This window comes from Castanea sativa, chromosome 3 (assembly GCF_040712315.1).
Source record: "Castanea sativa cultivar Marrone di Chiusa Pesio chromosome 3, ASM4071231v1".
NCBI classification, from domain to species: Eukaryota; Viridiplantae; Streptophyta; class Magnoliopsida; order Fagales; family Fagaceae; genus Castanea; species Castanea sativa.
Genome location: NC_134015.1, coordinates 42,908,246 through 42,923,298, shown reverse-complemented (window position 1 = coordinate 42,923,298; position 15,053 = coordinate 42,908,246). Strand labels below are relative to the sequence as shown.

General features: G+C 34.7%; 1 protein-coding gene across 1 annotated transcript; it reads right to left on the bottom strand.

The window, feature by feature from the left end:
- Positions 1-6,503: 6,503 nt before the first annotated feature.
- LOC142628996 (uncharacterized) lies at positions 6,504-7,046 on the bottom strand. Its single transcript, XM_075803002.1, has one exon. It carries the CDS (start codon positions 7,044-7,046, stop codon positions 6,504-6,506), a length of 543 nt encoding a protein of 180 aa, XP_075659117.1.
- Between the last annotated feature and the right edge of the window lie 8,007 nt (positions 7,047-15,053).

Sequence of the window (15,053 nt, the reverse complement as noted above, 5' to 3'; positions counted from 1 at the left end):
AAAAGATAACAAAAAGCATGTGTCATCGAATTTTTCATCAGATAAATTATAAGTTTTGAAAATTTAAACCTAGAAATCAAAGTTTTTTAGATAAAAAAATAAAACACCTTATATCATCATTCCAAATTTCTAATAATTTCTACCATTTAAAACTCAAAACACGTAAAGAAATATTTTGGGATGTTAAAATTTAGCGGTAGTAATTTAGACATTACACAATAAAATATTTTAAGAATCATAAGCTTTCATTAGGGTTTAATTAAAAGAATAAAAATATGACATATTTGCTCTTTTCCAAAATATTAAGGGAAAAATTGCTTAATTTTAAAGTTTAAGGAAAAATTGTAAACTACCCCAAACATAAAGGATGAAAAGTGTTTTGCTCCTAAGTTTTTGTTTTTGTTTTTGTGTATACAACTATGTGTCTTTACTTAAAATGGTGTGTAAAGAAAAAAATATACAAAAAGTCAACCTAAGAAAATTGTATATGAAATAGTGAATTTTGGCTCAACAAAGTTGATTAAACCAACAAAAAATTTCTAAAAACACAATAAAATGACGCAATATTTTTATAATACCTTTATAATTTTGTTATATATTATTTTAACTTGTATAGAATTGACAGCTCAGTAACTTTGAAAATATTGTGACAACATCAATATGTCTTAATATTTTTCACACAAAAAAATGCATGTCCATAAAATTTTCACAACAAATTATAAGTAGCAGGTTACTACAAGTTGTTATTAGTGGGCAAAAAAAGTAGTTTCATTGGTAAGTTTAAATTAGAACTAATAAAAATTTACCACCTTTGATTTGTTATAAAAGTGTTGTGAAAATTATTGTGGATGTAACACTTCTTTTTCACAATACTTTTATTTTTAGTTGCGGTTGGTTCTAGTGTAATATTTTATAATTTTATTTTGACCTATAATGAATTAACACCTCAACAATTGTGAAAATATTGTGCCAATTTGTGGTGTTAATATTTTATTATAATGTTCAACAGCGCAAATTTGACAAACCAACAATAATATAGCAAGTCTACTATAGCTTTATGTATTTTCCAAAAAAAAATGCAGCTAGCAAAACAATGAAAATTGAACAAACTGATACAAGCTACTGTAGCGAAACTACCGTACATTTTCCCATTCACTCTTTTTATATATAGAAATATACATTGCACTTTCAATGTAAATTTATATTGTAAACACATAAAAATTGGCAAATGTTGTACACATTTGCAAAATTTGTAGAATTTTTTTTTTTTTGGGCAAATGTATATAATATTTGCCACTTTTTTGTGTATATAATGTAAGCTTACATTACAAGTATAAAGTAAACATATAAAGATCCTAAAAAAATTAAAAAAAGCTCAAACCAAATCGGTGAACTTGAAGAAAAAAAAAAAGGAAAAAGATAACTCACTATACCAAAAATATTGTTTATAACACTGTTCATGAACTGTTGGCTCTTTTTATTGATACTAGTGTGGGTTACATGTGCAAGGCAAGTGCTACCCTATTAGTGAGAAAATTAATATAGATTTTTTGTTATTAAAGAAGTATAAAGTCATGTACTTAAATTTAAAATAGCTATTTGAATATCTATTTACTATGACAATTTCTTAAAACTGTTTACTAAATGTAATATCTACTCATCAAAAAATACTACAAAGAATGATAATGAATGTTATAATCTTTCCATAATATTTAAATTTTTGCAATGAATGATGATATATGCAATAATTGTTTTGAAGATCTTCATCAAATTAAATACTTGCAATCATCTACAGTGAAGAATTTGTTATTCATACTTCATTCTTTATCATCTTATTTTATGAGTTTAACTACGATGTTTAGCTTACTTATTTTTAATGAACACTCTTTTAACTAGGAAAAGTAATTAAAAAAAGAACAAAATAACAAAAGACATCTGTCATCAAAGTTCCTGTTAGATAAAATTACAAGTCTAGAGGATTTAAACCTAATAAATTTGTGTTCTCTAAGTAACAAATAAAATACCATATATCATAATTCAAACTTTCCAAGTATGACTACTAGTCTACCACATAAAATTCAAATTGCACGAAGAAAGTTTTTAGGATATTAAAATTTAGTAGGAGTATTTTAAACATTGCACAATAAAATATTTTAGGAATTATAAGGAGAAAATTATTCAACTTTAGTTTGGGCGGAAATGAAACTACCCCAAACATAAAGGAGGAAAGTGCTACTTCGTCAGTTTGTGTTTGCGTGTGTTTAAAGCAATGCGTTTTTTTTTTTTTTAACTTGAAACAATGTGTTAAAAAAAAAAGAACCTAAAAGAACTATGTATAAAACAATGAATTTTGGTTTAACAAATTGACTAAAACAAAAAAGAAGTCTAGGAACACAACAAAATGTCACAATATTTTTACAATACTTTTATTTCTACCTATGATGGGTCCTGGTCTGATATTTTATAATTTTATTTTAGAGTAAAACTACGTCCACAATTTTTTAATAATAAATCCTAGGCGGTAAATTGTTACTAGTTTTAAATTGGTTCAACCACTTTTAACTGTGCATTTAAAAAAGAACAAATAAAAAGCCAATTAAAGAAAATTATGCCTAAAACAATGAATTTTGGCTTACCAAATTTTATTAAACCAAAAAAGAAGCCTAAGAACACAAAAAAATGTCACACATAAAAGAAGTTTAAGAACTCAACAAAATGTCACAACATTTTCGCAATATTTTTTATTTCCAGCTATGGTACGCCTCAATTTTTTTTTTGGTTTACGTCCGCAGTATTTTTACAACAAATCTTAGGTGAAAAATTATTACTGTTTTTGAAATTATGCATTAAAAACAAACACACAAAAAGACAACACAAGAAAATTGTGCGTAAAACCGTGAATTTTGGCTCACTCAATTTGACTATATATACTAAAAAAGAAGTCTAAGAATATAACAAAATATCACAAAATTTTCACAATACTTTCATTTTCAGGATTTGAATATATATATATATATATATATATATTTTTTTTTTTTTTATTTGAGAGAAATACTACATTCATAATATTTTTAGAACAAACTCTAAATGACAAGTTGTGAAAATATTGTGAAATTTGTGAAACAGTCGCGAAACTCTCTGTATGAATTTCAGTGTATTCTAAATTTTGCCATCCCGATTTTCGCGGGAAGAGATTACTCGTGACCTACTCGCAAAAATGGCTTTGAAAGAAGTTTTGTTAAAAACAAGAAATAAAAACTTTGGACAAAAACTCTAAACAAATAAAAGTATAAAAACATTTTCAAAAACAAATAAAACACTCCAAATTCTTTTTGGGTTTGATCGACAAGCAATTGAGTATATGCATCACATTTGAACACGTACAATCACACAAATTGAATAAACATTCATTGAAACATTAGATTTGTGTGTTGTGTGTGTGGATCAAGTATGAACTAGTCTATAGTTTAGAATGAAGTTTCAATGATCAATTCAAGCAAGTCATACACAAATAGTACAAAATCAAGTAATCTATCTCACTTATAGAAATGAACATATATGACCCCTCATGGCCAAAATTGGGAATTAACCCAGTTTCCCAAACAATATAATTAGTAGGCACTGTTACAAAACTATATTTTTTACTAACATCTCGAGTCTAAAAGAGTTGATTATGGGCCTAAAAATCGAGTCTATGAAGGTAGATTTTCATGGTCTGACCATGTCTGATATGACATTTTTTCCACGTGGCGTCCACCTAGAAATCGAGTCTTAAAGACTCGATTTATAAGCCAAAAAAATGTTAAGTCTCAAGTCTCTCATGTACAAGCCCAGAAACATAGAAATCCTAGCATAATGAAATACCAAAAAAAAAAAAAAAAATTAAGAAGCACAATGAAATCCCAGTCTCTCATGTACTAGAAATCCCAGCACACTAAAATACCAAAAAAAAAAAAATTTAAGAAGCATGATGAAATCCCAGTCTCTCATGTACAAGCCTAGGCTGCATGACCGAAATCCCAGCACAATGAAATACCAAAAAAAAAAAAAAAATTAAGAAGCACAATGAAATCCTAGTCTCTCATGTACAAGCTTGGGTCGTGCGGCCTGGGTCGGCGGCGATGGGTTTGTGGCGGCTGGGCTTATATAGATCCGCGTGGAGGAAGAAAGAAGCAGATGGAGAGGTAGTGAGGAGAGAGATAGGGAGAACAGATGCACAGAGGAAATGAAACACAGAAGGAAAATAAGAAAAGCAAAGTCAAGATATAAATCGAGTTTTAGAGACTCGATTTCCAAGTAGACGCCACGTGGAAAAACTACCACATCAGACGTGATCAGAACACTAAAATCAAGTCTCAAAGAGTCGATTTTTAAGCCCAAAATCGACTCTCTTAAACTCAAGATGTTAGTAGAAAATAAAGTTTGAAAAAAGTGTCTACTAATTATAATGTTTGAAAAACATAATTTCCAATTTTGGCTGACCCCTTACTAATGTGATTACAATAGATTGAAAGCTTTTCATTTGGCTTCCATTTTTCATACTTTTGATAAAAAAACAATTTAGATTTCTGAGAAGCGATGGCATAAACGTTTTTATAGAACTTTGATGAATTAGCCTTTGGCTTTGGCACCATACATTTCTAACGAGTCGCTTTTCCTTTTTCCTAGTCAAATATTAGTGTATGTGATGGCTTTTGCACCTCAATATCTCTTTTCGAGATTTGATAATGGTTGAGCAATAAGCAAAAACATAAAAGTAAATGTGGGGAGATATATAGGCACAAGTCTTCGCATGTTTCAAGATCAAATAAGACTATTGAATAATCATTCATGACAAGCTTGAAGATCACACTTAGAAAATGTGCATACATAACAAGCTAAGCTTGTAAATGCACTACGCCATTAGTACAGAGGTACTAGGCCAAATTCACTTGTGATATACACAATACAAGCGATCAAACTTTTTAAGATTTTTCACTTTTAATGGGTTTTTGAATTTTTCAACACACTCAAAAACATAACAAGCAAAGTAAGATCAACAAAAACGACAAGTGAAAACTTGAAAAATAAACATGCTACAAACCAGATGCAATGACACAAGAAGATTGTATATGTCATGATGTATGAATCTATGACCCCAAAACATTAGAAGTATTAATGCATGAACATAGAGAGTGATCATGCATGAGTACCCTTCTTCACCCACACTGTACGAGTGTTTTAGGTGAGATCCTTAGATGGAAGGGTACGACCAACATAACTTTCAAATCTCGAATTAAAGCTAGCAAGGCAATATGAAATGTTCTTCAACATCTCCATAACATCTCCAATGAGTTGTCCTTCATTTTCTCCTTTAGCTTGTGCTCCCTTTGGCATCCTTCTTGAATTTTCTTGGCCATGCACAGAATCAGCCCTCTTGAGTGCTTGAAGCTTGAAGAAATTTGGTCTTGTGTGCCCTCGCACGCCACAATGATGACAAAAGTGCTTCACTTGAGGTCTCCTTTGATTTTTGGGTAATGACTTCCCTTTATCCTTTGGTTTTGCACCAATGGTTCTCTTTGCAACAACAGGGGTCTCAATCTCGAGCTTCTCCACTTTGGGTTTCTCTATATTTTTGGCCGATACAAACCTCACTTCCTTCTTGGGTTCGTTGCTTGAGCTTGCTTCACCAGTATAGCCTAGACCGGTCTTGTCGTGTGAAGATTTTTGAGAAGAAAGCACCCTGTCAAGTTTCTTGGTGGAAATGCACTCCACTTTAACATTAGCTTGGATAATTTCAAGTTCAAGAAACTTGATTTTTGAATAGGCTTCCATTGATTCTCCCTTTAGCCTAGACTGGTCTTTTTCAATTCTCTTCATCTTCATGACGACATTGTTTGCAACCTTGGCATATTTGCCACAATCTTCTAGCAGTGCATCATACACTTCTTGAAGGTTCTTCTCACCTTCGTTGAGGCACACATCCTCATCTTCCAAACCTTCACCTTCCGAATGCACACTAAACTCATCAACCAAGTTACTTAATTCTTCACTAGAGTCAACCGTGGTGATTGCCATGAAGGTTGAATAGTTTCCCTCATTATCACACTCTCCTTCCGCATTAGAATTTGAGCTTTCAAAATCACTAAGGGTAGTGGCAAACACTTTACCCTTTCCTCTCAAATAGTTTGGGCATTCCTTCTTGAGATGTCTATGACTGTTGCATTCATAGCACATGAGTCCTTGAGTGGATGCAGAATCCTTCCTATCTTTCTTCTTGAACTCCCTTTTGTCATTCTTGGAGGAAGAGAACTTTCCTTTGCCAAATGACTTTCCATTGTTCTTCATTTTGAGAAATTTCCGGAAGTTTTTCGTAAGAAATTCCACCTCCTTCTTTACGTCATCTTCATCGGAGGAATCACCCACTCTCTCATTTATAGTTTTGAGAGCAAGTGATTTGCTGGACTTGTGAGAAGGCAGTCTGAGCTCATATGTTTGGAGAGATCCAATGAGTTCTTAAATCTTTATCTCATCCAAATCTTTATAGCTGTGACCTTAACCTGGAAGCTTTCGGGTAAGGATCTCAAAATCTTTCTCACCACCTTAGCATCTTCAATCTTCTCTCTAAGATTGAGCTTGGCAATCACTATCTCGTTGAGTCTCCCACAGAAGGAATCAAACGACTCATTGTCGCTCATCTTAACTTCCTCAAACTGAGTAGTGAGCATTTGAATCTTGGTGTCCTTGACCTTCTTGGTACCTTCGTAGGTTGTCTCAAGAATGGTCAACGCCTCCTTAGCGGTCTTCACATGCAAAATCCTGTGGAACTCATCCGTAGAAACATCACAAAAAATAGCATTAATTGCTTTGCTATTGGTGTTTGCCAAGGCAAGAGCAGCCTTATCCCATTCAGATTTAGCAGTAATAGGTCTTACATACCCATTCTCAATGGAATCCCATACCATCTCATCAATAGCACAAAGAAAAGCACACATATGTACTTTCCAAAAAGCATAATTGCTCCCATCAAATAATGGAGGAGCATTAAGAGATTGGGATCTATCCATCTCACTTAGCGTTTAGGATTACATAAGATGAAATCTGATAAGTGCACCCGCTCTGATACCAATTGAAAGCTCGGATTTGTGTGAAAACACAAGAGTTTGTTTAGACCCTCAAATAAAAATTACGACTAGATTGCTTTTTTTTCTAATTTAAGTTAAGTGCGAAATAAGAGTAAATGAGTACAAACAACCGATACAACTACCCTAAGCCATATTCATGCAGTATCAACAATAAAAGATAAGCTTAAAGAGTAGGGAAAAGAGATGCAAACAGAAGATAACACCCTGATATGTTATTAAAGAGGAAACCAAAGAACTCGGCGAAAAACCTCTTCGTCTCCCTCCAAGCAGTAAATCGATCTAGTAGAGAATAAGTTGGAGTACACGAATAACAAAAGACCATCCAAGCCTAGTCTACCCAATGTACTTGAGCTCTTTAAGCTCCTGCTACTAACTGGCTTCTTGGAACCTTGTCTTCTCTAGCTCTCCCGGATCTCGCAATTCAACCCGATTGCATCCGCCAATAAATGGCTCCTTCCAATATTTCTCAATAGCACCAAAATCTCACTTGACACTCAGATTGGGTGTGGTAAGTGTTTGGGCTATCAAGCTCTCATGAATTTAGAGATGGAGAAGTAGGAGTAGAAGAAAACCACAAGAAAATATGTAGATGATTGTAGATATAACAATCTTTAGCTCTCAAGTGTATTTTCTAGGGTTTTTTCTTTGAAAAACACTCCTTATAATATGTGGGTAATGAGAGTATATATAGTGTGGGTAAAGACTTGATAAAACAAAACATGAAAAATTATCCAAACAGAATGTTTCGTGAGTATTTCGCTGGAAGACCTTACTCGCGAGACACTTGTGAAAATTCTAGTCTGGCATGACTCTTCACATTCCAGTCATGTGCTCTATACATGGCTCTTTTGCGAGATAGCTTCTCACGAGGCACTCGCAAAATCCACTTCTTCATCGTTTTAAGCTTGAGTCTTCACATTCTCTCACACTCATCCATTACAATTAAAAACCAACATAAATACAGGGAAATGATTAAAGAAATTACAATCAAATTTGACACAGAATTAAAGCGAACATAAAATAATTGTAAATTACAACTTTACAAAAGAAACTACACAGCACATACTGTGATCAAAATAACACTAAATCAAAACACAAAAATCCAACCTATGGCTGCATGACAAGCCATCACGGACAGAAACCATTAATGGTCACAAAGATGAAACTCATTTGCTATCACACAAACATTACTCAAATATCGTCACGTAGACAAAACTCATTAGCTATAAAATAGATGGAACCAAGGTAACAAAGATACAGTAAACATAACAAAAGCAGAGTGCCAAAACACCATTGCCACATACACTGCAATATCTGATTGGATAATTAGTGATCTCACATCACAAAGGTAAAACCTAAAAAGCTTACAGCTATCATATAATCAAATTTCATAGTATTTTTTCAAGTAGTTTCATCAAAACTTGGAAATAATTAAAATTTTAAAAATTTTAAACTATGGTAGTATCTATGCATACAAAATATTAGAGTTTAACTTAAAAAGAATTATACTTATACAAAATAAAAACCCAAAAAGAATTATAGAATTGTTTTTTTTTTATTCCCAAATGTAATTACTTATACACTTCATTTTATGAAAACAAAATAAATTTTACATATAGAATTTGACGTCTCTTTAATAGTTTTGAAAAGTAGGATAATTTTTTTTTGTACACTTTTTCTTCTTGATTATTAAAACTTGAGAAATGCTAGCGACACACACTTTTGCACAACTTTAGCCACAACTCGCCACATGGCGAGTTGTGATTGATTAGAGTGTATTAGTCACAACTCGCCATGTGTGCAAAAGTGTGTCCCTAGCATTTCTCTTAAAACTTTTACATTAATGTCAACTTCTTTTTTGGTAATCAGACGATCCATTAAAGACTAAGAAAAAACATCAAGAACAGTACAGGTTCTGTCAACAAAAACTCCATTACAATCCTCATCCAAAATAGTCCTAATAGTCTCAGGAGGACAATCAAAATGCACCAAACATAAATTCTAGTTCAACCCCAACTTAGCTAGCCTATCTGCACAACAGTTTGCCTCCCGGTAGCAATGATTAAATTGAATTTGTTGGAACTGCATCATCAGCTGCCTGCAATCATCCAAAATGGGAGAAATGATATTATTCTCATAGTTTGGGTTCCGAAAAACATCGAAAATTGACTTGGCATCAAGTTCGACAACAAGGGAGTGAATATTCAAATTGCTGCATAGTGCTAGTCCATCTCTCATGCCCCACAGTTCAGCTGCATAACTAGTAGTTGACCCAATATTCCTTGAGAAACCAGCAAGCCATGCGCCATGTTCATCCCTGATCAAACCCCCACATCCTACTAGACCCTGATTTCTTGCAGCAACCTCGTCCATGTTAAGCTTAGCCCAAGCAGGTGGTGGTTTCTCCCAACACACCCTCTTGATAATGCAACGAACCAGCTCTCTTGGGGGTGAGACACAACACCTAAACTCCACTACTTGATTTTTGATATCAGTCACCAAGTTAAGGTTCTGCATTTTTCTGTTGAAGAAAAAATCATTCCTATTTCTTCCATATGTTCCAAATAGTGAAAGGAAAAAGAACTTTCCAAGGAGGTTTTCCAGCAGGTTGGTTGATATACAATCTACCATTTAAGTTTAACCAATCTATCAGATTACAAGTCCAGAACCCGTGGTTGCTTGTCTGCACACCAATCTGTTTCCACAACAACTGAACCCGAGGGCAGTCCCTTAAGGCATACAAAATAGATTCAACTTCCCTATTGCAAATGGGACAATTTCCATCTTCTACCACTCCTCGTCTTGTGAAACATTCTTTAACAGTAATGCTATTGTGAGCACATTGCCATAAAAAAGATTTGATGCGAGGAAAAGTCAGAGCTTTCCAAATCCAATTTGTTGTAAATGTTGCAGTTTCCTCCCTACCCACTGCAAGTTTGTATGCACTCTTTAAATTAAAGCTACCCTTCGGATTCTCAGCCCATGGAAGTTTATCACCACTTCTACTTATTAGAGACAAAGGAGTGGCTTGAAGCACATGTTTTATTTTTGAGGGAAAAACAAAAGGCACTCGGTTCCAATCTAACCCCAAGTCCACCATGATATCTTTGATGGCCCAATTGGCAGCCTCTCAAGTTAAGGGGCCCTACATAAGGTGTCTAAGAGGACATTGTTTCATCCACTTTCCATACCAGAAGCTTAGCATGCTCCCCTTCCCAACCATCCGACTACTCCCTTTAGTGAAAACTTCTCTTCCTTTTTTTATTGCTGCCCAAATCCGAGAGCAAGGCAGCTTGTCTGCATTGGCTGCATTTAACCTCATGTTATTGCAGTATTTTGCTTGGAGGACTTTAGACCATGGTGCATCCTTTTCAATGTTAAGCCCCCAATTAAGCTTGGCCAGCATGGCTATGTTTCTTCCCCTAGTTGTTTGCAATCCTAGACCCCCATCTTCTTTAGGCTTGGTCACCTTATGCCACCCAACCCAATAAATCTTCCCCAATGACTCTGTTGTGCCCCAAAGAAAGTTTCGGTTCACTCTATCAATACCATCCAGAATTTTCCCTGACAACAAGTTACATTGCATGACATAGGATGGGATTGCAGTTGTGGAAGCCTGGATAAGCACATTATGCCCTGCTAAGGACAATAAATTGGCCTTCCAACCTGCAAGTTTCTGCTTCACTCTATCCAAAATGAAATTAAACTCGTTGGAAGAGGACCCCGGAACCTTCAAAGGAATCCCTAGATATTTTCCAATGTTTGGAGTGGAGGTAAAACCAAGAACGTCACTTAAAGATTCTCTTGTGTCAATGTCAACATTGGGTGAAAAGAAAACTCTAGATTTTGCTTCACTCACCGATTGACCCGACAAGCTACAAAAAATATCTAATACATCTCTAATAGCTATACAGTCTGTAAGATCCGCTTTAGCAAAGAAGACGATGTCATCTGCAAAAAGCAAGTGAGAAAAAGCCAGGTCGCTTTGAGAGACTTTGACTGGCTGCCACAAATTCTCTCTACATTTCTCCTCAACTAGCTACCCAAGGAAGTCCATGCAAAGTATGAAGAGGTGAGGGGATGTCAACTTCTACCCTAACGTATATCTACTGAAGATCCTATCTGTATACATCCAAAAGAAAAAATATATATAATGAAGATGACGACAAAAGCCATGGATTATTGCCTTCATCGTTTCTTTTAATGTCACTGTACGTTTTTAGATCCCTTAAATACAACCAAATTAACCTAGCTATTTGGCCAAGTGATTAACTTAGGTAAATTATGCAGTTCTAGGTTAACACATATCAATCATATTATTGTAAAGTGCAGAAAATAAAGAACACAATAATATGATGACCTAGGAAAATCAAACTGGTAAAAGACTTAGGGAGGATTTAACCTAGCTATTTTCAAGGTAAAACTGAATCCACTATGAAAGAATTGAAGTTTACACAATAGCGACTTAGACCACTAACATCCTATTGCTACCTCGAGTAGGAAACTTACTACCATGACCATGTGACAGCTCTGAGTCTAGGGGCTACTTCTTTCTTGGATTCCCAGCAAGCACAAGCACTCCTACTTGTATATCTTTAAGCTATTGAATCTGCAACTGAATTGAGCACCAAGCTCTTGACATCAATTTAGATCTTGATATTCCTAAGTGTATGTGAAGGCAAACACCTCTAGATCTCAAAAAAGATTCACACACACAGCATGAAGAGCATCAGTAGTAACTCTTAAAACGTGGCTAGGGTTTTCTCTTTTATACCTAGGGCAAAATATAAAACCTTACACGTAAAACGGGCTTGGGCTGAGTTGGAAAATTCTGCCAAAAAAAAACAATCTTCACGATTCTCGATTGGTCGAGTCTAATTCTCGATCGATCGAGCTAGGCAGAATTGCACAATAAATCATGCAGCAACTCGATTCCAACTTTACATAAAAGACACATACTTTGAGCACTCTAAACAAGACTAAAACGTTTTAATCATGGTTTGCTAACATTACAAATTAGAGTTCTAATACATTTAAACCTAAAGGTCTTAGAACCCAACAAACTCCCCATTTGGCAATCCGTGACAAAACACAAACATAACAAAGTGCTCAAAGTTTACATAAAGACAGCCCATTACTAAAACATAGCCCTACATAACAAATTTAACCTAACTACTATCCATTTGTTACAAGTGTAGATAGCAACATGACTGAATCAACCTGTATATTCCTGTAACATTTAACAAACACATAAACGCATGTGTGGAAAATACAAGTAACACAAAAATATAACTTCTTGATTTCACATAAAACAAAATAAAGATATATATCATGAATAACCTCATAAATATAAATCAATAATCAATGTGAAACAAGAAACATATAAACAAAGTATCTCCCCCTATCATGGATATCCCAAACACAATACGTCATTAGCCAAAAAAGTAAATACAGAGTGAAGCACCTAGATACAATCTAAAAACTCCACAGCTCAATCTCCCCCTAACAACAAAAACTCCTCTCTACGCCATATGCACTCCCCCTTTTGTGACGAATTGCCAAAGGACACTCACTCATCATTAAAAGGAGGTGGCGGTCTAATACTCTCCAAATCCGCTCGCAAAGCATGAAGCTCATCAAACATATCCACCAAAAACTGACCATGAGCCGCCTAAACGGTCATGACAATCTCCAACATACGTCGAATGTCTGAATCATCCGAAGTAGAAGGCGAAGGAACATCAGTAGCAGCAGGAGGATCGACAGACGCCTCAGTAGAAGTATCACCTGTAGAGGTGGGAGGAGGAGGAGGTACGACACCAGAAGACTCAACCCTAGGACTTTTAGAACTTGCTTTCAACTGAGCAACCCTCTATCTAAGAAAGGTGGCACCTATAGGAGCGATAATATGGACAGGCTCAAACGCGGGAAACTCCTCTAAACCAAGATGTAAAAGAATCCGGTGAATAAAAATGGGGAAGAAAAGAGCATGAGCCGTAGAACTACTCCTATAAACCTTGTTCAAAGAACGAATAAACAGATGAGGAAAACTGATAGGAGCATCAGTAACAAAGGCATACAGAAACACACATCGCTCAATAGGGATGGTGTGTAGATGAGAGATAGGCCATAAAGAATGACAAGCAATCATAAAGAAAAGATAGTGAACCTCAGTGAGCTCAGTACTAGTGATCCGAGGATTAGAACCCCATTGGATAGAAGACCTAGTAATGTAAGACATGATGTCATCTAGGGGAGGAGACTCATTATAAGGGTAGACAGGATGCTGGACCACAGGTACCCCAAGAGCATCTGCCACTACCAAAGGAGTAATGGTATACTCTTCACCTCGTATCCAAATCTTAATTAAAGTGTTGGAATCATAGACGTGGATAGAGAAGTTTGAGTAGAATTCTCTAATCAGGGCAGCTAGAGGTGGATGAGAAATATCCAACAATGGTAACCAACCCTGACGCTCAAAGTTACGTCTAATCTCACCATCTAGCTCGTCTAACAAAACTTTTCTCTCAGCCCAAATGTTCCTCTTAAGGTTAAGTGTCTCATAGGTCGCTTGGTGTTTCTCACTCAAGAAACGCTCACTCTCAAAGAATGGAGCAGAAGAAAAGGAGGATTCTTGTTGGCTCTAGTTTTTCTAGGCATGATGCTAAGGAAAAGACAAGACAAACAGAAAAGAACCAAAAAGGAAAACAAGAAAACAAAGGGCAGACTGCAAGTTAGCACAATACAATATAAAAAATAACAATCTATATGATGCATGAACAGTGTAAGCACATGATGCATGTTCTAATGTAGTGAGAATAAGTTCAATGTAACTTTAAAATCACAAAATTAGCTTGAACATAGAGTTTATATCAAAAACCCCAAAATTTCGAAAAACCACTTGTACAATTTTCAAGAAATTGACCAATTGATCATTAAACAAGATAGATAACATAATATAATGATCATATGAATCAATCCAACAAGCCAATTTCATCAAATTAAACCTAATTGAACAAATCCTCAATTCGGGTAGTTTCAAGCCCTAGAATTTCCAATTTTTCACAAAACCTCAAATTGATCAAATTAATGCACATAGAACAATTGTATATCATCCCACAACAAACACCCATTGATCAATTGTGAAAGAAAAAGCTTAAAACATCAAAATCCCAAAATTTTCTTAGGTTCAAAATTAACCCCAAAATGCATGAAAAACTCAATAAAGCATGAAAATAAATGAAAAAGGAAGAGTAATATGGTCTTACTGGCCTTAGAGGACAAAAACTTTGCAAAAGAATCAGAGGAAAACGACAAAAATTTTGATTGGAAGCTTTGACAGATCGGATAGAGAGAGAAAGAGTTTGAAAAAGTTTGAAAAGTGTTCGAACACGTGAGAAACAAATGTTTAAAAAAAAAAAACTCTCTATACGACTTTCGATTGATCGAAAATTAGGTTCGATCGATCGAAAAGATTTCGATTGATCCAATACCAATCGAGCACCGATCAAAACTAACAGAAGTTGACCAAAATTTTAATCGCAATTTTGATCGGTCGAGAAACAGATTCAATCGATCGAAATTCTTGAAAAAACAAAATTTTGAAAGTTAAAACAATTTTATGTAGAAGACTCCTCAAAGCATTGAATTTTGTGAATAAAATGCATGAGTATGAGATGAAATGCTTTTCCAAAACACTTGTTTTGATCCCAGTTTTCCCAAAATTTAGAGTTTCCATAAATTTTCCTTAAAAACCCAAACAGCAAACATGTTTTGCATAAAACTCAATGAATTTTCAAACTTGGTTGGCCAAACCAAGATCACACACAATAACATGTACAAAGTTTAGCAAAGAGTAATTTGTGTAGTGTGTGCAGCTAGCAAAAGCTTGAGATACATGTGAGATGATATGTGAATAGTAATTAAGTA